Source organism: Borostomias antarcticus, assembly GCF_949987555.1.
Source record: "Borostomias antarcticus genome assembly, chromosome: 21".
Taxonomy (NCBI): Eukaryota; Metazoa; Chordata; class Actinopteri; order Stomiiformes; family Stomiidae; genus Borostomias; species Borostomias antarcticus.
Genome location: NC_140254.1, coordinates 19,804,168 through 19,829,167, shown reverse-complemented (window position 1 = coordinate 19,829,167; position 25,000 = coordinate 19,804,168). Strand labels below are relative to the sequence as shown.

Genomic DNA, 25,000 nt, shown 5'->3' with positions numbered 1-25,000 from the left:
AGATTTTGTCAAGCTGCTAAAAACGCGAGGCGCACCACATTGTCCCTGGCCGACGCTATTCGTTGCCAAGCGACAGAACAACTTTTCGGCGCTGATAAAACGCGAGACGCCTCGCGTCAGTAGAGCAGTGCGCCGAAAGGCTCCGAGCGCGCCGCTCCATAGACGACAGTGAAAAGCAACGCGCAAAAGCGTTGACAAAATCTGCCATATGAACGCAGCCTTAAAGGAGAATGCTCGTTTTTGACAACCTGGACCTTATTTACGCCATATTATAAGACGTTTGACTCACCGAGATAACTTTGCATTGAAACATATTACAGAGGCATGTGAAAAACCACAACAAGCCCTCGCTCAATGTAAGCACAACTAGCGATTCATAAAGACAGATTGATGAAAGCAATCGTTTCGCGGAAGAAAATAGATTTTTTAGAAGCTGCATTCTCAGTGCCCCGTCCGCTGCAATAACATGGATATACTGGCTCGCGCTGGATTTTAAATTTCTTCTACAGGCCTCCCAATTACACCAAAGTTATCTCGGTGAGTGAAACGTCTTATAATATGCCGTAAATAAGGTCCAGGTTGTCAAAAACGAGCATTCTCCTTTAATATGTCGCTCAAAATCTCTCTCCCTCTCTCTTTCCAACAGCCCTCCAACATTCTGCTCGACACCGACTGCTTCGTCAAGCTGTGTGACTTTGGCCTGGCCAGGTCTCTCTACCAGATCCAAGAGGATGCTGGGAGCCCGCCACTCACAGAGTATGTGGCGACGCGGTGGTATCGAGCTCCTGAGATCCTACTGGGCTCGTCAAGGTAACCCTCTAATACGCACCTGCGTATATGGACTGCATTTCCCAGCACACTGAGCTACATGGGGGACTGTCTGGCTCAAAGTACCATTTGAAGCTAGATTACCTATTATTATTATTATTATTATTATGTTTGACTCAACTGACAGTCAATCGTATTGCATTCTCTTTACAAGTACAATATCAATACATAAACATGGATGTGAATTATATGAAATGCTCTGAAAACTATGTAAAAATATATATTTTTAAATGATGTAATATAAATTATTTTGTTCTCCTTTCCAGGTACACCAAGGGTGTAGACATGTGGAGTGTGGGCTGCATCCTGGGGGAGATGCTGCTGGGGAAACCACTGTTCCCAGGAACCTCCACCATCAACCAGATCGAGAAGATCATGAGTGCCATACCACACCCCAGCCCCGAGGGTGAGGAGAACACCGTCAGCCACCGGCAGACGGCTCGCTGTTGGATGGTTATGGCTGTGAAGGCCAGAGAAGTTCTATTAATGACTGATATGCTCATTTAATCTCCAGACGTACTCGCCATCAAATCTGAATATGGCGCCTCAGTGATTCAGAGAATGCTGCTGAGGTAAGGTCTCGTCAGCCTCAGGGCTTCTAAGTGTCCCCCCTACACCTCCTCCCGACCGCTACGCTCTGCTACCTCGGGGCGACTGGTTGCCCCGTCACTCCGAGGCCCCTGCGGTCGAGTGGTGGAATGAACTGCTCACTGACGTCAGGACAGCAGAGTCGCTGCCCATCTTTCACCACAGACTCAAAACTCACCTCTTCAACAAACACTACCAGGATCCTCCCTCTTAAGCACCAATTGTATTTATAGTTTGCTACTCTTGCACTTTGGCTTCAGCACTAGATTCTGCTCTTGTTTACCTGTTTAGAAAGGAGATGCACTTTGAGTTCTGGTGAGTAGTAGACTTTCCTGAATCTCAGTTTGTCTCTCTCTCCTCCATGCCTTCCTCCCTCTCTCTCTCTCCTCCATGCCCTCCTCCCTCTCTCTCTCCTCCATGCCCTCCTCCCTCTCTCTCTCCTCCATGCCCTCCTCCCTCTCTCTCTCCTCCATGCCCTCCTCCCTCTCTCTCTCCTCCATGCCCTCCTCCCTCTCTCTCTCTCCTCCATGCCCTCCTCCCTCTCTCTCTCCTCCATGCCCTCCTCCCTCTCTCTCTCTCCTCCATGCCCTCCTCCCTCTCTCTCTCTCCTCCATGCCCTCCTCTCTCTCTCTCTCTCCTCCATGCCCTCCTCCCTCTCTCTCTCTCCTCCATGCCCTCCTCCCTCTCTCTCTCTCCTCCATGCCCTCCTCCTCTCTCTCTCTCTCTCCTCCATGCCCTCCTCCCTCTCTCTCTCTCCTCCATGCCCTCCTCCCTCTCTCTCTCTCCTCCATGCCCTCCTCCCTCTCTCTCTCTCTCTCCTCCATGCCCTCCTCCCTCCCTCTCTCCTCCATGCCCTCCTCCCTCTCTCTCTCTCCTCCATGCCCTCCTCCCTCTCTCTCTCCTCCATGCCCTCCTCCCTCCCTCTCTCTCTCCTCCATGCCCTCCTCCCTCCCTCTCTCTCTCTCCTCCATGCCCTCTTCTCTCTCTCTCTCCTCCATGCCCTCCTCCTCTCTCTCTCTCTCTCCTCCATGCCCTCCTCCCTCTCTCTCTCTCCTCCATGCCCTCCTCCCTCTCTCTCTCTCCTCCATGCCCTCCTCCTCTCTCTCTCTCTCTCCTCCATGCCCTCCTCCCTCTCTCTCTCTCCTCCATGCCCTCCTCCCTCTCTCTCTCTCCTCCATGCCCTCCTCCCTCTCTCTCTCTCTCTCCTCCATGCCCTCCTCCCTCCCTCTCTCCTCCATGCCCTCCTCCCTCTCTCTCTCTCCTCCATGCCCTCCTCCCTCTCTCTCTCCTCCATGCCCTCCTCCCTCTCTCTCTCTCCTCCATGCCCTCCTCCCTCCCTCTCTCTCCTCCATGCCCTCCTCCCTCCCTCACTCTCTCCTCCATGCCCTCCTCCCTTCTCTCTCTCTCCTCCATGCCCTCCTCCCTCTCTCTCTCTCCTCCATGCCCTCCTCCCTCCCTCTCTCCATGCCCTCCTCCCTCCCTCTCTCTCCTCCATGCCCTCCTCCCTTCTCTCTCTCTCCTCCATGCCCTCCTCCCTCTCTCTCTCTCTCCTCCATGCCCTCCTCCCTCCCTCTCTCCTCCATGCCCTCCTCCCTCCCTCTCTCTCCTCCATGCCCTCCTCCCTCTCTCTCTCTCCTCCATGCCCTCCTCCCTCTCTCTCTCTCCTCCATGCCCTCCTCCCTCTCTCTCTCTCCTCCATGCCCTCCTCCCTCTCTCTCTCTCCTCCATGCCCTCTTCTCTCTCTCTCTCTCCTCCATGCCCTCCTCCCTCTCCCTCTCTCCTCCATGCCCTCCTCTCTCTCTCCTCCATGCCCTCCTCTCTCTCTCTCTCCTCCATGCCCTCCTCCCTCCCTCTCTCCTCCATGCCCTCCTCCCTCCCTCTCTCTCCTCCATGCCCTCCTCCCTCTCTCTCTCTCCTCCATGCCCTCCTCCCTCCCTCTCTCTCTCCTCCATGCCCTCCTCTCTCTCTCTCTCTCCTCCATGCCCTCCTCCCTCTCTCTCTCCTCCATGCCCTCCTCCCTCTCCCTCTCTCCTCCATGCCCTCCTCTCTCTCTCCTCCATGCCCTCCTCTCTCTCTCTCTCCTCCATGCCCTCCTCCCTCTCTCTCTCTCCTCCATGCCCTCCTCCCTCTCTCTCTCTCCTCCATGCCCTCCTCCCTCTCTCTCTCTCCTCCATGCCCTCCTCCTCTCTCTCTCTCCTCCATGCCCTCCTCCCTCTCTCTCTCTCCTCCATGCCCTCCTCTCTCTCTCCTCCATGCCCTCCTCCCTCTCTCTCTCCATGCCCTCCTCCCTCTCTCTCTCTCCTCCATGCCCTCCTCCCTCTCTCTCTCCTCCATGCCCTCCTCCCTCCCTCCCTCTCTCTCCTCCATGCCCTCCTCCCTCCCTCTCTCTCCTCCATGCCATCCTCCTCTCTCTCCTCCATGCCCTCCTCCCTCCCTCTCTCTCTCTCCTCCATGCCCTCCTCCCTCCCTCTCTCCTCCATGCCATCCTCTCTCTCTCCTCCATGCCCTCCTCTCTCTCTCTCTCTCCTCCATGCCCTCCTCCCTCTCTCTCTCTCCTCCATGCCCTCCTCCCTCTCTCTCTCCTCCATGCCCTCCTCCCTCTCTCTCTCCTCCATGCCCTCCTCCATCCCTCTCTCTCCTCCATGCCCTCCTCCCTCTCTCTCTCCTCCATGCCCTCCTCCCTCCCTCTCTCTCTCCTCCATGCCCTCCTCCCTCTCTCTCTCTCTCCTCCATGCCCTCCTCCCTCCCTCTCTCCTCCATGCCCTCCTCTCTCTCTCCTCCATGCCCTCCTCCCTCTCTCTCTCCCCAGGCCCCAGGTGTCTTTAGAGGGCCTTCTGCAGCCCTCCGTTCCCCCTGACGCCCTGGATCTGCTGCGTCGCCTGTTAGTCTTCAACCCTGACAAGAGGCTGACGGCCGACCAGGCTCTCCAGCACCCCTACGTCTCCAAGTATTCAATCATTTTATTTTTTATTTTATATACTGTACCTGTACTGGTCTAGTGTAGCCTGGTATATAAAATGTCTCTGCATTAAACAACAACATTCTAATTCTGTTATATCCCTTTTTATTTGCGTCATCGTTCTCCATTGTTTTCATGCGGTGTTGTGTGGCATGTTTGCAGCAGCTGTCTGTCATTGTTTACTTCCTGTTCCTGTTGTCCTGTCACTGGAGGTTCCACAACCCAGCCAAAGAGCCCAGTCTGGACTACCATGTGATTCTGCCAGTGGATGACGACGTACAGTTGTCCGTGGTTCAGTATCGCAACAAACTCTACGAGGTAACAACCCTGACAAGGGAGTAAACACGTTCATTCATGATATTTAAGATTCCTTTATTGTTACTTCCTTCATACATGTATAAGGGAGTACGATGCTTGGGTTCTGGCTCCTCAGTCTGGCAGCAACAGAATAATAATTTACAAGATGATAATCATTACAGCTGCTGCGAAGCACTGGATTGGGGCCAGGCGTTTTGAGGAAGAGGAATTATTAAAAAATTAAAAAATCTCAATCATCATAAATACTGTAGCTGTTAAAGTCAACACATTGCTATAATCAGAGAGACATAATATGCATAATATAATAATACATAAAGAATACAAACATACATTGCACAATTACACATCAAATTACATGTTAAAACGTCAACAAACACTTTATAATAATTTCTTACCATCAACGTTATATGCCGCCATGTAGTGACGTCAACTCGGGGCTCAAAATGATACCCGAGTTCCCGACTTGTCATCCCGAGTGTTTGTGTCCAGAGCGTTCAATTCGTTTTTCACAACTTGGAGTTCGGGAATTCCTGAGTTGTCTTGAACGCACCAACATGTCGCTTGGACGTTTTGTGCTTGGGTTAACATTTTGGTGGTGGTTGCAAAGTGATTTGACTTGGACAGTTCGGAAAGGTCTATTGTGTCGAATGTGTCAATCACTACTTGCAAGCTGACAGGCTTACGCGATGGCATAGGACAACATCAGGGAGAACGCACAGCTACAGAAAATAATGAACAGGGGCGCCCTGGTAGCTCTCTGGGTAAGGCGCGTCCCATATGAAGGCTAGTCCTTCACCCGGCGGATCTAGGTTCGATTCCCGGCTCGGGTCCTGTGCCGCATGTCCTCCCCTCTCTCTCTCCCACATTTCCTGTCTCTCTACACTGTCCTATAACATTAAAGCTGAAAAGCCCTAAAAAATATCTAGAAAAAAAAATGAACAAAGAACCAGATGGGAGCTACATGTAGGCTAAATATAATATATAATCAGATTAACAAGACAGGTGGAAACCAATCAAACAATCAGTAGCACAGGTGTCCTCTCAATCAGAGTCAATTTAGCCAGTTGTAATCCTAGGGTCTGCTATTGGGGCGGGGTTGCCAACAACAACATCTCTGATTGGTGGAGACATTGCTGTTGTACTATAGGATTGTGGGTAGTGTATTTTTTCCTGTATGAACAGCAGTAGTTTGAGGGGACAAAATGAGGAGACTTCAAAATACTGTCAAATTCTGTTTTTGAGATAAAATTATGAAATATTTCACATCTACCATGTCATGAAAATGTTTTTTCATGAACATTGGAGATTTATTGAGCGAGCATTTGCAGTAGCTGCATACCGTACTGTTTACAGTAAAGCATTTTGAGAGTCGCAGTAGCATACTTCAGGATCTCAGTCAGGGTATTATGGCTATGCAGTATCTACAGCGTATTATTCACTATAATGTGTGTTTTTCACCACTTTTACATTTGACAAAAGATGATTCTGGAAAAGAGGGCCATGAGGAGGATGCCACAACCAGCCCAGCCCGGGCTGAGAGGGCGGAGCAGCTCAGGTTCTGGGTCCACGTCAGGCGCTGTTCACGACGGCCGCGACGGTGAGGATGAGCCCAACGGGAAAGATAAGGGGGTGAAGGACCCAGTCCTGGTGAAAGGAGATGGAGGACGGGACAGTGGCAGCAGATCCCCTCATGATACGGCAGAGCAAACAGCCGTTGGGACAGTCGCCATCAAACCTGCTCCAATACATGTGCCCGTCCAGAGTGTGGTGGAGAGGACTAGCCCGGCTACCACCCCCGTCATGGGGAAGACCACCTACAACCCCATCACACACACCCCCAGTGAGTAGGCCTGTGCCTGTCTGCCCATTCTCTTAAAGACACTAACATACATGGTTATAGTTGCATGCACGTTTTCAACAGACTCAAAACTCTGTAACACACACAGATGAAGTGCTCACACATTAATGTCATATCCTATATATCCTTTATCCTCTTCTTCCTCTTTTCTTTGTTTATCCAGATGGTTTTGTTAGGAGTCCAACTGGGCCGCCACATTATCATCGCTATGGCGCTGCAGGAAGGAAACTGGTGCGACAGATAAGCAGTGAAAATGTTACTTTATCTCCAGCAGAGGGCGCCAACGGCAATGTTGTAAGTACCAACTAAAGGCTCCTGACATGTCAAAGTAAGGTCCAAAACCTTGTTTGTCCTGCTGAGAGGGGGAGTGTTATTTAAAGATTTAATTATACACTGATGCAAACCTATGTTAGCTCCGATTTAAAAAACACTGGAGAGTCTTACACAAGAGGGAGTACGCAATTTGGTAAAAGCTTAGCTTTATGTAATATTTCTGTAATTATCTTTCAAGTACCAAACCATCCTGTTTATCCAGCTGGTTCTCTCTCTCTCTCTCCCAGTCTATGGAGCAGATTCTTCAGCGCGGCCGCTCGGCGCCCTTGACCCGTACCCGCTCGTTCTCCTTGACCCTGTCGCATGCGCAGAACAACCCTCTGGTCCGTCGCGATGAGCCCCCGGTCTCCGCGGGGATATGCGTCACTTCTGCACAACTGGTGAGTCCACGCTGTACCATCAAACATACTCCAGGAGCTCCATCGCCTTGTTGAGAGGGGTCAGGGAAGAATCTTTACAGCTCACTTATCTGGCCCCCGGGTGATTACTGTTTTTTTGCTTCCCTCTGGAATATGTAGGGGTGGGTCGTATGCCCACCTCCCTTGTTCTCTCTCCTCCATGCCATCCTCTCTCTCTCGTAAAGCGCATTGTGTTGCCTCTGGGTATGAAATGCGCTATACAAATAAAGCTTTGATTGATTGATTGATTGATCAGGCCAGGGGAGGACATAACACACCTCATTCATTCCTTAAAGTGGTGCCTGGACGTTAGGGCTGCACAATTAATCGTGAATTAATCGAAATCGCAATTATGACCTCCGCGATTAACTAATCGCAAAAGGCCGCAATTAATGTGATTAATAATTTTGCTTTGTGCTAGGACTACACGGACGAATCACAGGCGCTTATGCTGTCTGACCAATCACATGCGTTCCCGCTGAGTGGTTACGAAAAAAGATGATGTCGCTCAAGCCCAGCAGGTCATATGCAAACTGTGCAGAGCTAAAGCTATTACTTTGAAATATTAATCGCAATTATTAATCGCAATTACCATTTTGAAGCAAATAATCGCAATTATTATCTTTTGTCATAATTGTGCAGCCCTACTGGCCGTACAGTAAGGATCTAACTGAATACTAGCTGAAAGTGTGACCTTTTCATGGATTTTGCACGTATCACGCAGGATCGCTAGTTAAAGGAATGTGTTTTGTCCCTGCATCATCCCCCATCATCCCCTCCATGGCTCCCCACTTGACTAGTTGTGTTTCTGTCCGGGGAGTTGGGTTGGGTATAGCGACTAATACAGGATATCACTTGTAAATTGAACCACATATGGATCAACATCTTTCTCTTAAATATATTTGTGGGCAGAATCAGCGTTGTCAGTCTCAGACACGTGAGGCACGCCCCCCACTCCGGTTCAGCAAGAAGGTCTTCCAGAGCAACGCCAACGTGGCGGCGGCCGGAGACCCTCGGGCCAGACTGGGCAGCTACTCCCAGGCCTACGGGACCATCAACAAGACTGAGCTGGACAACCTGCTCCGGAGCCGACACACACACCAGTAACCAGGCCACAGCACGCTGCAACCGGAGTCGACAGGGCCAGGGGGTCAGAGGTCAAATCAAATATCCATGCATCCTGTGCCGGAGGGGAATGATCCCAGCCCTGGATGGAAGGTTTAATAAGTCACTGGAGTACACAACGGGGAGATGAGAAGAGAAGTTGGAGTGAAAGACTTGTTTGTTCTAGAAGAGGAAGAGAGTTATATAGATGTAATTGTACACTGATGCAAAATATAGGCTCTTCTGCAAAATATAGGCTACACTTTATAAAGAGTTTGTGTAATATTTCTGTAATTTAAACATCTCTTGAGTAACTAACTTCCTTGTTACTCCTGGTTATTTCCCCCCGATTCTCCCTTGTTCTCTCTGTCAATGGAGCAGAATTGCAAAAAGCGTGAATTTAGATTTTAATTGATCCCAGACTTGGATGGAAGGCATCCATCCAGGGGCCACAATAGAAAATGGAGGAGGAGGAAGGGGGGGGTTGGAGTGTAAGACTTGACTGTAAGGGGAGGAGTGTACTGTGGTATAGATTTAGGTGTACACACATTCATGCAATTCTAGGGTATTGGTGAATGATTCATAATGTCATCTGTGAATCTCATGTGATTTGGGATCAGACTAATAATTTGTAGAATATGTCAGCTTTCAAGAACTTAAAGAGTACGATAATGCATAATGAACGCATTTTACTAGAAAGTACAAAAAGCAAAGTGTAAATAAAGTAGACGGTGCTCTCAATGTTAACCACAACATGTTGTTAGAGGAAAGTTCTAATTTATTCAAGGAAAGTGTGTCCCTTGGACAGAGTTGGATATTAAACTGAACAGCAAGTGGAAATGTTTCTTCATCGTACTCATTGAGTAATGATAACAGGAGGCATCTCATTTGGCTCATATTAGTCTCGCATAGTCGGACTTTTCTCCACACTTCGTCTGGCACCGTTCCAGCGCTGGAGAAGGGTCTGGTTCATGGGTGTAGAATTTAGGGGGACGCTGTGGACATGTCCCCATCAATACTCAGAGACTTACAGTCTTACACTGTCTTACCTGTGTCTTACCTGTGTCAGTGTCTTACCTGTGTCAGTGTCTTACCTGTGTCTTACCTGTGTCAGTGTCTTACCTGTGTCTTACACCGTCTTACCAGTGTCTCCAGTCTCTTCCAATCCAATCCAACTTTATTTACAGAGCACATTTAAAACAACAAGAGTTGACCAAAGTGCTTTCCATTCCAATCAATACAAAAAACAGAAGACAATACAATAGGACAGAAGCATAATGAAAGATAATAAAAGAGAGCTACTCTGGTACATAATAGTATTAAAACACCAGGGAAAACAAATGTGTTTGTAGGCGGGGCTTAAACACTGGAAGCGTTCGGGCCTGATGTGGGGGGGGGGGGGGGCAGCTCATTCCAGAGTTTGGGGGCAACGACGGCCAGGGGGGGGGGGGGCAGCTCATTCCAGAGTTTGGGGGCAACGACGGCCAAGGCTCGGTCCCCCCTGTTAGGGACGACGAGGAGCGACTGGTCAGACGACCTGAGAGACCGTAGAGGGATGTACGGATGTAGGGTGTCAGCGAGCTAGGGTGGGGCCAGACCATTCAAGGCTTTATAAGCAAACAATAAAATATTTAAATGAATCCTACACTGCACAGGAAGCCAGTGGAGGGAGGCGAGAGCAGGAGTAATGGAGGGAGGCGAGAGCAGGAGTAATGGAGGGAGAGGAGAGCAGGAGTAATGTGTTCTGGTTTACGTGTCCGTCAGTAGCCGGGAAGCATTTTTTTTCACTCTTATCCGTGTCTTACGGGGTACTTACCGGGTACAGGTAGGTAGGTATGGGGTACTTACAGGTAAGTACGGGGTAACCAGGTACTACAGGTAAGCGCGGTGTACTTACCTGGTACTTACATGTGGGTATGGGGTACTTACAGTGCAGAGGTGGACTTGTGGAGTGCATGGGAGTGTAGGTATTTGTACTTGCAGGTAGGTACAGAGTACTTGCAGGTAGGTACGGAGTACTTACTGGGTACTTACAGGTAAGTATGTCTCTGTACCTATCTGTAAGTACCCCGTACAGCTAGAAGAAGCGGTCGCATTAAAAAAGTTAATCACAGTCTGTCAAAGAGTCTGATTTAAAAGGTTATTTCATCTCAGCCTATCATTTTACACCATAGGGATTTTGGACTTTTTTAAAATAGGTATTTTTTTAACCAAATTTGCAACCTGCAGAAAAATCCAACAAGGTGGACTTAATGGCGTTGCTCACCCTCAGGAATGGCGGCCCAATATGCCACTCCCTTATGGGATCACGCCATATTCGGTGGGCACAGGAACCGAGGAACCTCAGGGACACACTTGGAATCTTAGACCGTTTTGAGTCGGTTACTGTAGCGCCACCTATGGACGAATCAGGGCCATTCTTTCTGGCAGTTACTCTAGTCTCCAGTTTGGACAAGGTGATTTTTGCATAGGCTACACTGTATTTGGTCGTGGGGTTGTGGAGATATTCGGGATATAGACTGTGATACCGTCCGTCCATCCAGCGACCGCTCCCGTCATTATAGTAAAGATGAAAGTAGAAAGGCAAGGGAAGGCAAGGCAAGTTTATTTATATAGCACATTTCAGCCACAGGGCAATTCAAGGTGCTTTACATGAGACATTAAAAGCATTAAAACAAAAAGCAAGACATTACAGACATTTAAAACAAAAGGCAGGACAAATTAAAAGCATTAAAACAAAAAGCAAGACATTATAGACATTTAAAACAAAAGGCAGGACAAATTAAAAGCATTAAAACAAAAAAGAGAAAGATAAGAGTAGAAAGATTAGGCCTATGTGGGATGAGATGACGCTGGTGACCCCCGCGCACCACGTGACCGCATCGTGACGCGACGTCAGTCTCGGGTTCCTGAACATACGGGTCTTTAAAACGAAACCTTCCACAAGACTGGCATCTTTCACCACTGGCTTTCTCCACGTCAGGTGAAAACATACCAAAGCGGGTAAGGTAGTTTTGAGATAATAGTATCATGTATTTAGCTTGTTCATAGTGACTTGTAATGTGCCAGAACACGTTAGTTTTGTCCTTGTGTTAGCTGGTTAGCTAGTGCTAGGTCTCTAGAGAGTGCTAGCTGTTGCGAAACCATCCATCTGTAGTTACTAACCTTACTCTGTCACATGACTACAAAGGACATACAAACGTGTCTCTTGATAGAAACATTAGGATGATATTTAGCATAGCTACCTAGACTAGCTAAAAAACAAAGTAGCTAAGCTAGCTAGCAATGTGTTCTAGTTAGCATGTTCTCGACGGCCAGCCACCAACAACGCTATAACAAATACTAAATTACTTAATATTATAACATTTGTGTTCTTAGCTAGCTACTCAAATGCTTGTCATTTGGATTTTCATTTGCATTTATACACATCAGTCTGTAGCGAATGTAGTGTTTGTTTCGGGCCTGTGTTGTTGTCTGGCTCAACTTGGCCATTCTGGTTTAGAAACTGCTGTCTAGGGCTGACAAGCATGTCTGACTGGCCAGTTTGTCTGATAACGTGATTATATATGCACCTTTCTTTATCTATATATGCACCTTTCTTTGCGTAGAAGCTCATACTAAACGGGGAATGTGCAATGCAAACGTGGTGTATCATTTATTTATTCATTCCCAGCCACGTTGCTGTGGTTGGACAAGTCTGCAGATATTTCTGCCAACACACAATAGCAGGTCTGGGGTGGCGCAGCTCTGGGGTGGCGCAGCTCTGGGGTGGCGCAGCTCTGGGGTGGCGCATTGTGTAACTGAAGCCAGGATCTACTGTTTCAAGGTGCATCGTGTGATTCGAGACAGGGATACTTTGGGCATCTGAGTCTCCACGGTGATGGATGCAGGATGAACACTAGCCCTGAGACTTGGTCACTTGGGTAGTGTAGGCTAGACCAAATTGTGTAAGTTTCACAACACCAGAACTGAACAAAAGGGATCGCCAACCCCCACGTAGAAGCTTACTTTTGTACAAAAGAGTGATGGGAGATTAATTTTACCCTCTGGCATTTTGGGTATGAAAGCCCAGTCACAGTAAAGGGGATCTTGGTGAATCCATGAATGTTGTATTGTGCATTTTGAGCAATCATTTACAAATAATGGGCACAGCTCCAGTACTAAATTAGACATGCAGTGTCTTACACTATTGGATTATTCAGGTGTGCCTGATCATTGTGCTGCAGTCGCACTAAACTGCACTTGTTATGTCTTTCCATTTCTTGCTCGTCTTCTCGTAGCGAGTACCGGCAGCGAGTGATGACTTGATTGATTGTTGAGTGGGAGTCGTGTTTGTCTTTAGCCTGGTATGATGGTCGTACCAGGCTAGTGTGTCTTAGCCCTGGAGCACGTCCTATTCGAGTGTTTCCTCATACTGACGGACATATGTTTCAGGTGGGCAAAGAGATTGCTGAGACCTCGAGAAAGTATGTTTTTTTAATGAAAAAAATATAAAAAATAGATGTAGCTACTATCACTTAATTGTAGGGCTGGGTATCGATTCGAATTTCCAGAATCGATTCGATTCCGATTCACAAGGTTCAGAATCGATTATCACGATTAGATTCGATTCAATATCGATTCGGTTAGTGTTACTAAAAACTTTTTTTTTTTAGCTGTAACCTTTATTACATGACTGCCAAGTTATGCAACAAATCAATACTAAGGCTGGGTATCGATACTGATTTCCAAAAATGAATGAATGAATGAATCATTGAATTAATTAACGAACTATTCATTCCTTCATTTATTCATTCATTCATTAAATAAAAGATCGATTTTGGGATTCATGAATCGATTCAGAATCGATTCAGAATCAATTAATAGATTTTTTTAATCCAGCCCTACTTAATTGAAATTTGAAATTTTGAACAAAACAATATGAATGCCAGATTATAATTTATTAATAGCGGTGTCCACGGTATAGCAAAATCCATATTGTGGCACAACATAACGTTACCGCTATAGCGCCCAGCACTAGTTGGAGCGTTATGGTAAAATGCATGTCCATCTGACAAATGGCTCTTCAGTCCTTCTGGGCTTACTGCCTGCTTATTGGACATGCATGATGCTGTGTGGAGCAAATTAATTGGTTTCGCTTAGGCTGTACCTTTAGCCTATACTATACATTTTGTTCACCAGGATATAGCCTAGGCCTTGATTACTGGTGCCCTGAAAACCAATGGTATTTGTATGGGCAATATGGAGGGATATCTTTCCATGACCCATTTGGTGATGTCTCTATTGGAAAAAAACAATTATGAAAGAGAAAGCCGATGAGATGTTTAATAGGCACTCTTGCTTATTTGTGGATTTGTGGTACCATCTGTCTATTTATAATGGACTTGAAACCAGTCCAGGGTTTGCAGAATCTCAATAGCAGCCCTGGAAAAACATCTCAGCTGACATCAGGTTTTTATAGATCCATTCATTTTACAGTCAGAGAAAGCCAAGGGATATAGAGAGAGGAATATGAAAGAGAGAAAAACAATCATTCATATTAGGCCTATTTTCATTCAGTACTTTTCGAGTGTCGTAAGCTAGCAAAACCTAGGAAACCATACCATTTCCAGATGTTTCTGAAATAACAGAAAATCATAGTAGGCTATAGTTTATCAAAGTTTAGCTGTTTAACCGATCTGTCCCACTTCATGACACAGCCTCAGAAGAGGTGTCTGCAGGTTTACATCTAGAGTTGTTGGTGACACCGTGTCATCCTGACATCCTGTTGGACTCAGCTGCTTCGCAGACAGACTGAGGACTGGGCTGTGTTCACTGGACACAGACTTGATTTTAATTAGGAAATTTGGTTCTATTCAAAGTGTTTTGCTTTTTTGTGTGTTTTACATATAGGGCAATATGTGATCTTTCTTCCTACTCATGTACAGTACCTAGATACCTACAGTAGCCCACAGTATTTCCACAGAACAATGTTCAATCAAGCAACAAACCAACAAGCAATGGTTTGAAACAACTTGTGGTTTCTCCACTTGTTTACACATCCTAAAATAAATAACCAGTTGTGTCTCCCCCAGTAAACCCCACCCACATTGTCCTTTGTTCATTAGAGAGAACATTTCCCCCCCAGAGGTATCTCTCTGTCTCTCTCGCAGTACAGCTAGCGACTTAACTCACTTCCACAACTAGGCTTAGTGCTTTGTGCTGTGCTGTGCCCGTTGTTGCTATGTTGTCCTATGTTGTTCAGTCATGCACACAGTGTGTTGTATACACTAGACTAGTCCTGGTATTGTGCTAATTGTGTTAGCTATGTAGCCTAGTCAGTGGACTGGCTCGAAGAGACAGCGTGTCGCCAATCCCTGCCCCCCATACTAATTCTCTGTGAAGGATGTGAGCAGGAGCCAGGGGTAGTGGAGCTGTTTATTCTCACAGGGCTGGGGGGTCTCTCCTGAGAGGATTGCAAAACTCTCTTCACGCCTTTCTTAACCCCTTACTGAACTGAGACACGGAAGGACACAAGCAGCTTCCTGGCTATCACTGCTTCATATGACGATGAGGCGACTGTTATAGCCTCTGTACTACTACTAACCATGTCTGGTCTGTAGATTCAGGCTGTTGCAATGAGTGGCAGGACAATAAGAAGAATTTTTGAATGTATATTTGATTTCATTTGAAATAGGCTTCCCAGGCAATTCCCATTGGCTGAATGATGCATTGTTGACCTTTGTAACGTTGCATCACATATAGGGTTGAATTCTGGGAATAGGGAATTCTGGGAATATTAAAAGTTGGAAACTTTCCATGGGAATTTATGGAAATTAACAAGAATGAATTGGAATAAACTGGAAATGTTGGTTATTTTTACCAACAGTATTTACCTCTCATATACAGATATAAATTGTTTGTTTTGTAATAAGCAGACATGCAGGCATTTCTAATACAACATTTTTAAAATTACTTTTTGACTTAACCATATGAGGAGAACTATTCTACAGCCCAGCTGTAGTGTGCAGGATGCTTGCAATTATCTGTGCATGTGATGGACACAGTGCAGGGTTGAAAAATTCAACTGAATTTGCACTTAATCGCATTGTTTAAACCAAGACTATAAGCCATAACCCCCTCCTCTCCTCTCCTCTCCTCTCCTCTCCTCTCCTCTCCTCTCCTCTCCTCTCCTCTCCTCTCCTCTCCTCTCCTCTCCTCTCCTCTCCTCTCCTCTCCTCTCCTCTCCTCTCCTCTCCTCTCCTCTCCTCTCCTCTCCTCTCCTCTCCTCTCCTCTCTTCACCTGAACTGAAGCTGAAATCTGATTCCTCTAGACTCCGCTCTGTGCTGCGTGCGCATGCGGAGGGGCAGATCACAGACGCTTGTTTGAGTTTGATGAGTGGGCGCTGATATGCGGAAATTGAACTAAATAGGTAAAATGACGGCAGGCCGGTGTTAAAGTAATGACTCGGTGACCCAACACCGAGTTACACCGCTAACACCCACAGCCCTGACGAGCCTATAGCCTACATGTAGGTGTAATAGTGGTGTGTACTGTATGTCTACATGTAGGTCTAATAACAGTGGTACAGCCCTGGTTCTGTGTAGGTCTACTGTAGGTTTAATAACAGTGGTACAGCCCTGGTTCTGTGTAGGTCTAGTAGGTTTAATAACAGTGGTACAGCCCTGGTTCTGTGTAGGTCTAGTAGGTTTAATAACAGTGGTACAGCCCTGGTTCTGTGTAGGTCTAGGTTTAATAACAGTGGTACAGCCCTGGTTCTGTAGGTCTAGGTTTAATAACAGTGGTACAGCCCTGGTTCTGTGTAGGTCTAGGTTTAATAACAGTGGTACAGCCCTGGTTCTGTGTAGGTCTAGTAGGTTTAATAACAGTGGTACAGCCCTGGTTCTGTAGGTCTAGGTTTGATAACAGTGGTACAGCCCTGGTTCTGTAGGTCTAGGTTTAATAACAGTGGTACAGCCCTGGTTCTGTGTAGGAAAACGAATGGAAGAGGCACGGCAAAACCTTACCAGCGGAAACACTGATGCTATTACACAATTATATTTGACCTTTGACCTATGTCGTGATGACAAGTCATCAATTGTCTTTACATTTAACCATTTTACAAACGTCAAGCAGTCCTTACTGCCTCTTAAGGAATGAGAATTCTCTGAAAAGTGTGGAAACATTTTGTGTAAAATATGAACCATGACTGAAGCAGAGCTGATCACGTGCTGTGATTGTGTCACATGGTGATTATGTTACGTAGTCAGGGGCTCCAGGGTAATCAGTTAACCCCTGGTCATGTCTAACTGGTCAGGCTGGTCTGGTCAGGCTAACTAATAGCTAAATCTTTCCTGTTATCTGATTGAAGACAACCCTGTTGTCTAGGTAACCAGTCTGTCATGGCTGTTGTCTGTATCCAGTGATTAGTATTATTATTGAACATTTGGTCAATAGTCAGACAATCACCGTATTTCATATTGTGGGAAAATACGTTTTCATTTCTTGGAATAATCTCTGGCAGACTGAAGTGACTAAGCATATTCTCAGAATATTGTTAGTCACATGGATCACATGGATTAGCCTGTAAATCATGGTTTGGTCTGTTACAACAAGGGCTCATTGACATCAGGATGCTCCTCCCTCCTGATTTCTACTGACCTGCTCTTGATCTCCAGCCTTATTTCCACTGTCGTGCCGAACCGATACCGTGCTCAAACCGTGCCGCTCCGTAGCCGTGGGAACGGTTACCGTGTCTGTTTCCACCTCTCGGTTACCGTGTCTGTTTCCACCTCTCGGCCTGTTGCGTTCCACCGAATGTTGTTTGCGGAACTAATATTATCGGTTGCCATGCAACGTCTCGCTCGTGCTCTTCACATTTGTTATTGTTGTTTTTTGTTGTCATTGTGTATCATAACCTTTATGTTTAGTTGTGTATCGTAACCTTTAAGTCTTTTTTTCAGGAAACTGTGTTGCTGCCACTCTTGGCCAGGATTCTTTTGTAAAAGAGATTTTAATCTCAATGAGTTTTTAACCTGGTTAAATAAAGGTGTATATATATATATATATATATTTGTACTAAAGAACGGTTCTGCTTCACTCAGTACAGTTAGACAACCGTGCCATGGGAACGGTTCTGCGAACGGTTCTGGGCCCAACCGGTCCCATGTGGAAACATCGTCGGAACGGTTACCCTGCGTGCTCAGAACGGTTCGGCACGACAGTGGAAATAAGGCTTATATGTTTGTGTTTTATATGTGTAGCATCTGCTTAAGAGGGAGGTGTTAATAAGCGTGTGCTGTTAGTGAAGCTACCTGGACTGACCCGGGCAGGTGGATAGGTACAGGAGTGTTATTGAACCCAGCAACCCACAATGTTTGAACTCATGAAATGGACTAGCCTTACTTTCTATTAGAGTAGTCTCGCATAGCTCCAGACCGTTCTCCAGTGCTGGAGCAAGGCCTGACAACACCCGATTAGCGTTCTGTAATAAGGGGAGAAATGCTGTATTTCCTTAAACCAGGGGTCAACTGTTTTTACTATAAAAAGAACCGTTTTTGGGCACACAAAAAAAATTAATCTGACTGGAGTCGCAAAACATTAGAGACTTCTATGGAAGGCGGTGTTTCCCCTAGATGTTGTGTTCAGGTCTGGGGGTCCTCCACCAGGACATTAGAGGGAGAGCAGGGCTCTGGGGGTCCTCCACCAGGACATTAGAGGGAGAGCAGGGCTCTGGGGGGCCTCCACCAGGACATTAGAGGGAGAGCAGGGCTCTGGGGGGCCTCCACCAGGACATTAGAGGGAGAGCAGGGCTCTGGGGGGCCTCCACCAGGACATTAGAGGGAGAGCAGGGCTCTGGGGGGCCTCCACCAGGACATTAGAGGGAGAGCAGGGCTCTGGGGGGCCTCCACCAGGACATTAGAGGGAGAGCAGGGCTCTGGGGGGCCTCCACCAGGACATGAGAGGGAGAGAAGGGCTCTGGGGGTCCACCAGGACATTCTGAGCTTCAAACACTTACTTTCCTGCATTTTGGTGAATGTTTATGCACCAATTCCTGCTGGACAATGACAAATAAAAATAAAAATGTTAAAAAAACAACCGATTAATTTCCCATATAGTTAGTCAAAGCCAGGGAGCCACTGGAGAGGCTCAGAGCTGCAGGTTGCAGACTCCTGCCTTTAACCAATCACAATCGTCTTGCCTTTAACCAATCACAATCGTCTTGGGCGGCGCTAAGCTTGCTGGGAATGAGCGGTGCCAATGAGAGGCGAATCTCAAAAACCTGACTAGGCAATATAGGCCAGCCTTGTACTGTAGGCCTAATATAGCCCATATTGTAGCCCATATGGAACTAACCCTCTTGTGCTGCCGGCAATGTTTGTTGTCCAAACACAGCCAAGAGGGACTTTTAGATGTAGACTGTAATCTGATCTTGTGAATGGTGACCGTGTGAAGCAAGGGACAAGCTGTAGCCAGGTCCCCTACACTCTCAACAATGAACAGAGACAGGATCAGGACACAGGGATTGTCTGCCAGAGGAAATGGGACAAAAGGTTACATAAATCTGACCATTGTACCCGAGGGAGGGAGGGAGGGGGAGAGAGAGAGGGAGGGAGGGAGGGAGAGAGAGAGAGAGAGAGGGAGGGAGGGAGGGAGGGAGGGAGAGCCTGATGTGGTGATCTGCAGCTCTCCTACTCTCCCTTGATCGTCCAGTTGAGTGTGAGAGAAACAGGATTAGCGCAGTTGCATGCGCTCATGCATGCGTATTTCCGAAAGGGCACCTTATTGCCTGGTTGAAATGACCAATTGGCTCCACCTGTTTCCTCGGCCGTAGGCTGTCCTTTGGGAATGCAAGCCTGGAGATTCTACTGTTCCAATAATAGACACTTGTAGATCTACTCAGGGCAGATTTCTACTTCAAGCACACCGCTCTGCCCGGCATTCAGGTCTGTGCATTTTGGTCAGTATGGAGAATGAGGAGGGCTGGGTATTGGCAAGGACCTCACGATATGCTACGTATCACAGTACATGGTATTGTGCACATCCCAAAACAACTTACAAGACAGGTGCTGGACTAAAAAAGCATATGTGCAAAAGAAAGTAAGAGTCTGCACACTAGCTCCCATTGACATCATTTTATGGACAAAAATGTTTAGATAATTTTATGGACAAAAATGTTAATGCAACATTTTTGTCCATAAAATGATCTAAATGGGAGCTACAGTGTGCGAACTCTTACTTTCTTTTGTGATTGAAACGTCTGCAGGATTCTGCTGCTAAGTTCATGCTACAAAATGGTTTTGTCAAACAGTGGGTTATAAAGTTGCTAGTGAACAGGTGAACAGTAGGATAAGTTACAATTAAACTGAGGCCGTTTTCGAGTGCACAGCTTCATAATATTGTTATGAACGGTGGCGAGGATGGCGATTGAGCCTATGGTCTTCGGTGTCCGGGAGAGACGCCTTCCCACTACCACGCTCCTCTCTCTTCTTCTCTCTCTCCATCCCCTCACTCTACCGCTCCTCTCTCCTCCTACTTCTCCCCCTCCCTCCTCTCTCTCCCTCCTCACCCCCCCTACAAGAACTTGCATTCCACACTGGGTGGGGATCCCTGTCATTGTCGTAACGCAGTCGGTGTGGATGAATGGGGCGTTTCCTTTATGTGCATTAAAAAGGACAAGATATGCTCACATGCCTCTTTTCTCCTTCTCCTCCCCCTGTTTCTCCTCTTCCCCTCTCCTCCCCCTGTTTCTCCTCTTCTCCCTCCTCCCCCTGTTTCTCCTTCTCCCTCTCCTCCCCTGTTTCTCCTTCACCCTCTCCTCCCCCTGTTTCTCCTCTTTCCCCCTCTCCTCCAGCCTCACCCCCTCTCTCCGTGTCAAATCTCTAATCAGGCGGATGCAGCACTTGTGACTCTGCCAAAGTGCTGAAGTAGACCATGCAACGTCTTAAAGTGAGACTAAGCAGGCTCCACTGTTTTTGTCCGAGCCACTTTGGCAAACAGGGCCTCAGTAGGGCTGCAACTACGAATCGATGAAATCGATAACATTTCATTATAAAAAATAGTTGTCAGTGAATTTTATGATCTATTCGTTGGGTCTATTGTTATGTTGTATTTGAAACTTGTTACAATACTTTCTCGCTCTCTTCTCTCTATGACGGCCAGTTGAGAGACTCACACACACACACACACACACACACACACACACACACACACACACACACACACACACACACACACAATCTCTAGTGTGTGTCTAAGTTGTATAGATACAAATCTCTGATCACTCCAGTATGACAAAAGCTAATAAGGTTCCACAAATAATCTATCGTGTGTGCTGTGTCTTGTTCCGGGTTCCTTCCTACGCCGTGTGATCTCAAGCATACTGTCTTTGTTGAAAACGGCTCCTAGGATGCGGACGATGGAATGCATTGTTGTAGTCTTGACATTTCACTCACGTATAATCTGCCCCCCTCCCTCTATCTCTCTACAGCAGTGTGATCTCAGGACCGGTGTGACCAGACAAGACCATGTCCCAGGACAAGAGCGGCTTCCCTCTCATGGGGGAGACCAACCCCCTCCACACCAGTGTTTACGGACCCCCCCAGCCTGGGTTCGGAATGCCCCCCCCTAACTACACCCAGGCCCCCGCCCAGCCCCCCTACCCCCAGACGGCAGGCTATACCCAGCCCGCCTTCCCCCCGGCAGGACCAGGCTTCGGGCCGGGGCCCTACCCTCAGATGCCCTTCCCACAGGCACCCGTCCCCCAGGGTCCCTACCCCCAGGGACCCTACCCCCAGGGACCCTACCAGCAGGGGCAGCCACAGCCCAGCTTCGCAGCCGACACCAACAGTGAGTGGATGGATGGATGCATTTTATTGTACAATAACTATTAGATTAGATTCTGGAACTGCATTGTAAAGCAGTGCTTTACATAAGCACTAAGCCATTACACACACCAGTAATGTAATAGCCTACTGATAATCAGTAGAACCTACATACACCTCTAGACTACAGATATGAACCTACGGTACATACTCCCCTCCCTACTGTACTAGGGTTGGGTACCCAACTCAGTACTTTTAAGGTTACCCCTGAATTACGTCAGACGGCGCCATCAATCGGTGCCACATTTCGGCGGCTGAAAGCACATTTGGGTGAGAGTAGAGAAAGAGAGAGCCTGCAGCTTGTTCAACAGTCGGGGCAATCGCTCACTATTTCCATGCATTTCTTACTGACGAATTGTATAAAGCTACTCCCCTGCGTCAGGTAAATAATCACACGGCATGCAAGCGACTTGTGGTAACGAGCATGGACTCTTCGTCTTCTGCATGTGAAACGTGGACAGGTTAAAGTGGACAGGTTAAAGTGGACAGGTTAAAGTGGACAGGTTAAAGTGGACAGGTTAAAGTGGACAGGTTAAAGTGGACAGGTTAAAGTGGACAGGTTAAAGTGGACAGGTTATCTGCACGTTTCATGCCTTTCAGGATCAGTAATTCAGCCAGGTAAACAGTCGCGTAAACAAACACTCGCTGGGAAAACACGCTGACCAAGGAGACATCCTGCTGAACGGCTCATTTTGTTTGAAAAAGCTTCCAGATAGATTCCAGATAGATAGATAGACAGATAGATAGATAGATAGATAGATTCCAGATAGATAGATAGATAGATAGATAGATAGATAGCTCTCAAAACAGTGTGCTCAGCTATGACAGGTCAGAACTGGTTTATTGCTGGTACAAAACGATACCATACCATGTTTCCATGTGAAAGGCACTGTTTGGAAATAATAATAATTCTCATTATACCCTGTATTTATAAAAACTTTTCATTGTGAGAGTCTCAAAGTGCTAAATACTTTCTATTTAGGTCGCCGTTTGGTTTTCCACATAGAGGGACGTATGATTACACAGAAACTGCTTTCTGTATCTTTTTCATGGTCTTTCAAACTGCCTCCCTGTGAGACTGATCAGTGATGATCAACGATTCGACCAGATGCCCTCTGTGAGAAACAACACAGACCTGCTTCTTAAAATGATAGTAAAATAACTATTTAGTGAAACAATATTTCAATCAGTGAATGGCTTTGGATGAAAGCACTAGATGCTTATTACATTGGTATTGACCCTTTTTTGATGTCTCATTTGTCTTAGCACCTCTGGATAGCCCTGGTTACCATGGCGACGTGCCACCGTCCTACTATGACAACGAGGAGTTCACCAACTCGGGCTTCGAGGACAAGACCATCCGGCAGGCCTTCATTAGGAAGGTGAGGGTCCAAGCAGGGGCAGAATACATCTCCTATAGTGGGAACATCGGGGGTGTTTGGCAGCTAGAACATGTCCTGTCAACAACAAGGTGGAGAAGTTCAGCCAGCCCCACGGCACCGGTGTAGTGGTTTCTTAGGCTCCATTAACATAATCTGTTTCTAACCATCAAACCCTGTTCTGCACAGGGACCGTGTCGGCCTCTAATTTGACAGCAGCGTAGCAATATTTCTTTTTATCTAAAACCTTTCTATCACACTCTCCTCCTAGTCTTCTCTCTGGGGAGAGAGAGGAGGGAGGGGGAGAAGTAGGAGGAGAGATGGAAGAGGAGAGAGGAGGGGTAGAGTGAGGGGATAGAGAGAAGAAGAGAGAGGAGTGGTAGAGTGAGGGGATGGAGAGATAGAAGAAGAGAGAGGAGTGGTAGAGAGAGGGGATGGAGAGATAGAAGAAGAGAGAGGAGTGGTAGTGAGGGGATAGAGAGATAGAAGAAGAGAGAGGAGTGGTAGAGTGAGGAGATGGAGTGGTAGAGTGAGGAGATGGAGAGATAGAAGAGGAGTGGTAGAGGGAGGAGATGGAGAGATAGAAGAGGAGAGAGGAGTGGTAGAGTGAGGAGATGGAGAGATAGAAGAGGAGAGAGGAGTGGTAGAGTGAGGAGATGGAGAGATAGAAGAGGAGTGGTAGAGTGAGGAGATGGAGAGATAGAAGAAGAGAGAGGAGTGGTAGAGTGAGGGGATGGAGAGAAGAAGAGAGAGGAGTGGTAGAGTGAGGGGATGGAGAGTAGAAGAAGAGAGAGGAGTGGTAGAGTGAGGAGATGGAGAGATAGAAGAAGAGAGAGGAGTGGTAGAGTGAGGAGATGGAGAGATAGAAGAAGAGAGAGGAGTGGTAGTGAGGAGATGGAGAGATAGAAGAGGAGAGAGGAGTGGTAGAGGGAGGGGATGGAGATATAGAAGAGAGAGGAGTGGTAGAGTGAGGGGATGGAGAGAGAGAAGAAGAGAGAGGAGTGGTAGTGAGGGGATGGAGAGAGAGAAGAAGAGAGAGGAGTGGTAGAGAGAGGGGATGGAGAGATAGAAGAAGAGAGAGGAGTGGTAGAGAGGGGATGGAGAGATAGAAGAGAGAGGAGTGGTAGAGTGAGGGGATGGAGAGATAGAAGAAGAGAGAGGAGTGGTAGAGGGAGGGGATGGAGAGATAGAAGAAGAGAGAGGGGATGGCGAGGTAGAAGAAGAGAGGAGTGGTAGAGCGAGGGGATGGAGAGATAGAAGAAGAGAGAGGAGTGGTAGAGTGAGGGGATGGAGAGATAGAAGAAGAGAGAGGAGTGGTAGAGGGAGGGGATGGAGAGATAGAAGAAGAGAGGGGATGGCGAGGTAGAAGAAGAGAGAGGAGTGGTAGAGGGGATGGCGAGATAGAAGAAGAGAGAGGAGTGGTAGAGAGAGGGGATGGAGAGATAGAAGAAGAGAGAGGAGTGGTAGACTGAGGGGATAGAGAGATAGAAGAGAGAGGAGTGGTAGAGTGAGGAGATGGAGAGATAGAAGAAGAGAGAGGAGTGGTAGAGTGAGGAGATGGAGAGATAGAAGAGAGAGGAGTGGTAGAGTGAGGGGATGGAGAGAGAGAAGAAGAGAGAGGAGTGGTAGAGTGAGGGGATGGATAGATAGAAGAGAGAGGAGTGGTAGAGTGAGAGGGGATGGAGAGATAGAAGAAGAGAGAGGAGTGGTAGAGTGAGGGGATGGATAGATAGAAGAGAGAGGAGTGGTAGAGTGAGAGGGGATGGATAGATAGAAGAGAGAGGAGTGGTAGACTGAGGGGATGGAGAGATAGAAGAGAGAGGAGTGGTAGAGTGAGGGGATGGATAGATAGAAGAGAGAGGAGTGGTAGAGTGAGGAGATGGAGAGATAGAAGAGGAGAGAGAGATTAGGTATGGGAGAGACCTTGTTTAACCATGTTGAACATGCACGGAGGGGGAACGGGGAAAGAAAGGAAGGATGGAGCATATCATCTTTTTTTTTTAAAGTATTATTATTATTATTATTTATTTATTTTTTACAAATGATTTATAGAAACACACTACTGTACATTATCAGCTTCACCTTCTTGACCAGCCTGATATATATGCTTGTTGAAGGAAAGTGTTGTCTATCCAACTGCCAAGGTACTTGTATGCAATGTGAACAGCATCCAGAGTGAATGGCAAAATATTTTTCCCGCTAAGTTTAAAAAAAATAAATAAAAAGACAGTCCCTCAGCAATGCACTGGTTAACATCCCTCGGTCTCTCTCTCTCTTTCTCTCTCTGTCTTTCGTATGACGATAAAAGTTGTTTGTTTGTTTTTTGTTCTTTGTCTCTCTCTTGCTCACTCAGGTCTTCATGGTCTTGACC

At 47.1% G+C, this 25,000-nt stretch overlaps 2 protein-coding genes across 2 annotated transcripts in view; both read left to right on the top strand.

The window, feature by feature from the left end:
• Positions 1-9,105, top strand: part of mapk15 (mitogen-activated protein kinase 15) — a 16,362-nt gene extending 7,257 nt beyond the window's left edge. Inside the window, exons 6-14 of the mRNA XM_084455368.1 lie at positions 647-810; positions 1,095-1,234; positions 1,343-1,400; positions 4,226-4,363; positions 4,588-4,693; positions 6,173-6,533; positions 6,715-6,845; positions 7,112-7,264; positions 8,195-9,105. Coding sequence (XP_084311494.1) covers positions 647-810; positions 1,095-1,234; positions 1,343-1,400; positions 4,226-4,363; positions 4,588-4,693; positions 6,173-6,533; positions 6,715-6,845; positions 7,112-7,264; positions 8,195-8,389 — 1,446 coding nt within the window. The 3' untranslated portion in view covers positions 8,390-9,105. The remainder of the gene's footprint in view (positions 1-646; positions 811-1,094; positions 1,235-1,342; positions 1,401-4,225; positions 4,364-4,587; positions 4,694-6,172; positions 6,534-6,714; positions 6,846-7,111; positions 7,265-8,194) is intronic.
• A 2,189-nt stretch (positions 9,106-11,294) lies between these two features.
• The window catches only part of grinaa (glutamate receptor, ionotropic, N-methyl D-aspartate-associated protein 1a (glutamate binding)), a 19,662-nt gene continuing 5,956 nt past the window's right edge, over positions 11,295-25,000 (top strand). The window contains exons 1-4 of the mRNA XM_084455415.1: positions 11,295-11,389; positions 20,857-21,215; positions 22,517-22,632; positions 24,983-25,000. The exon at positions 24,983-25,000 is cut by the window's right edge and continues 183 nt beyond it. Of these exons, the coding sequence (XP_084311541.1) occupies positions 20,894-21,215; positions 22,517-22,632; positions 24,983-25,000 (456 nt within the window). The 5' untranslated portion in view covers positions 11,295-11,389; positions 20,857-20,893. The remainder of the gene's footprint in view (positions 11,390-20,856; positions 21,216-22,516; positions 22,633-24,982) is intronic.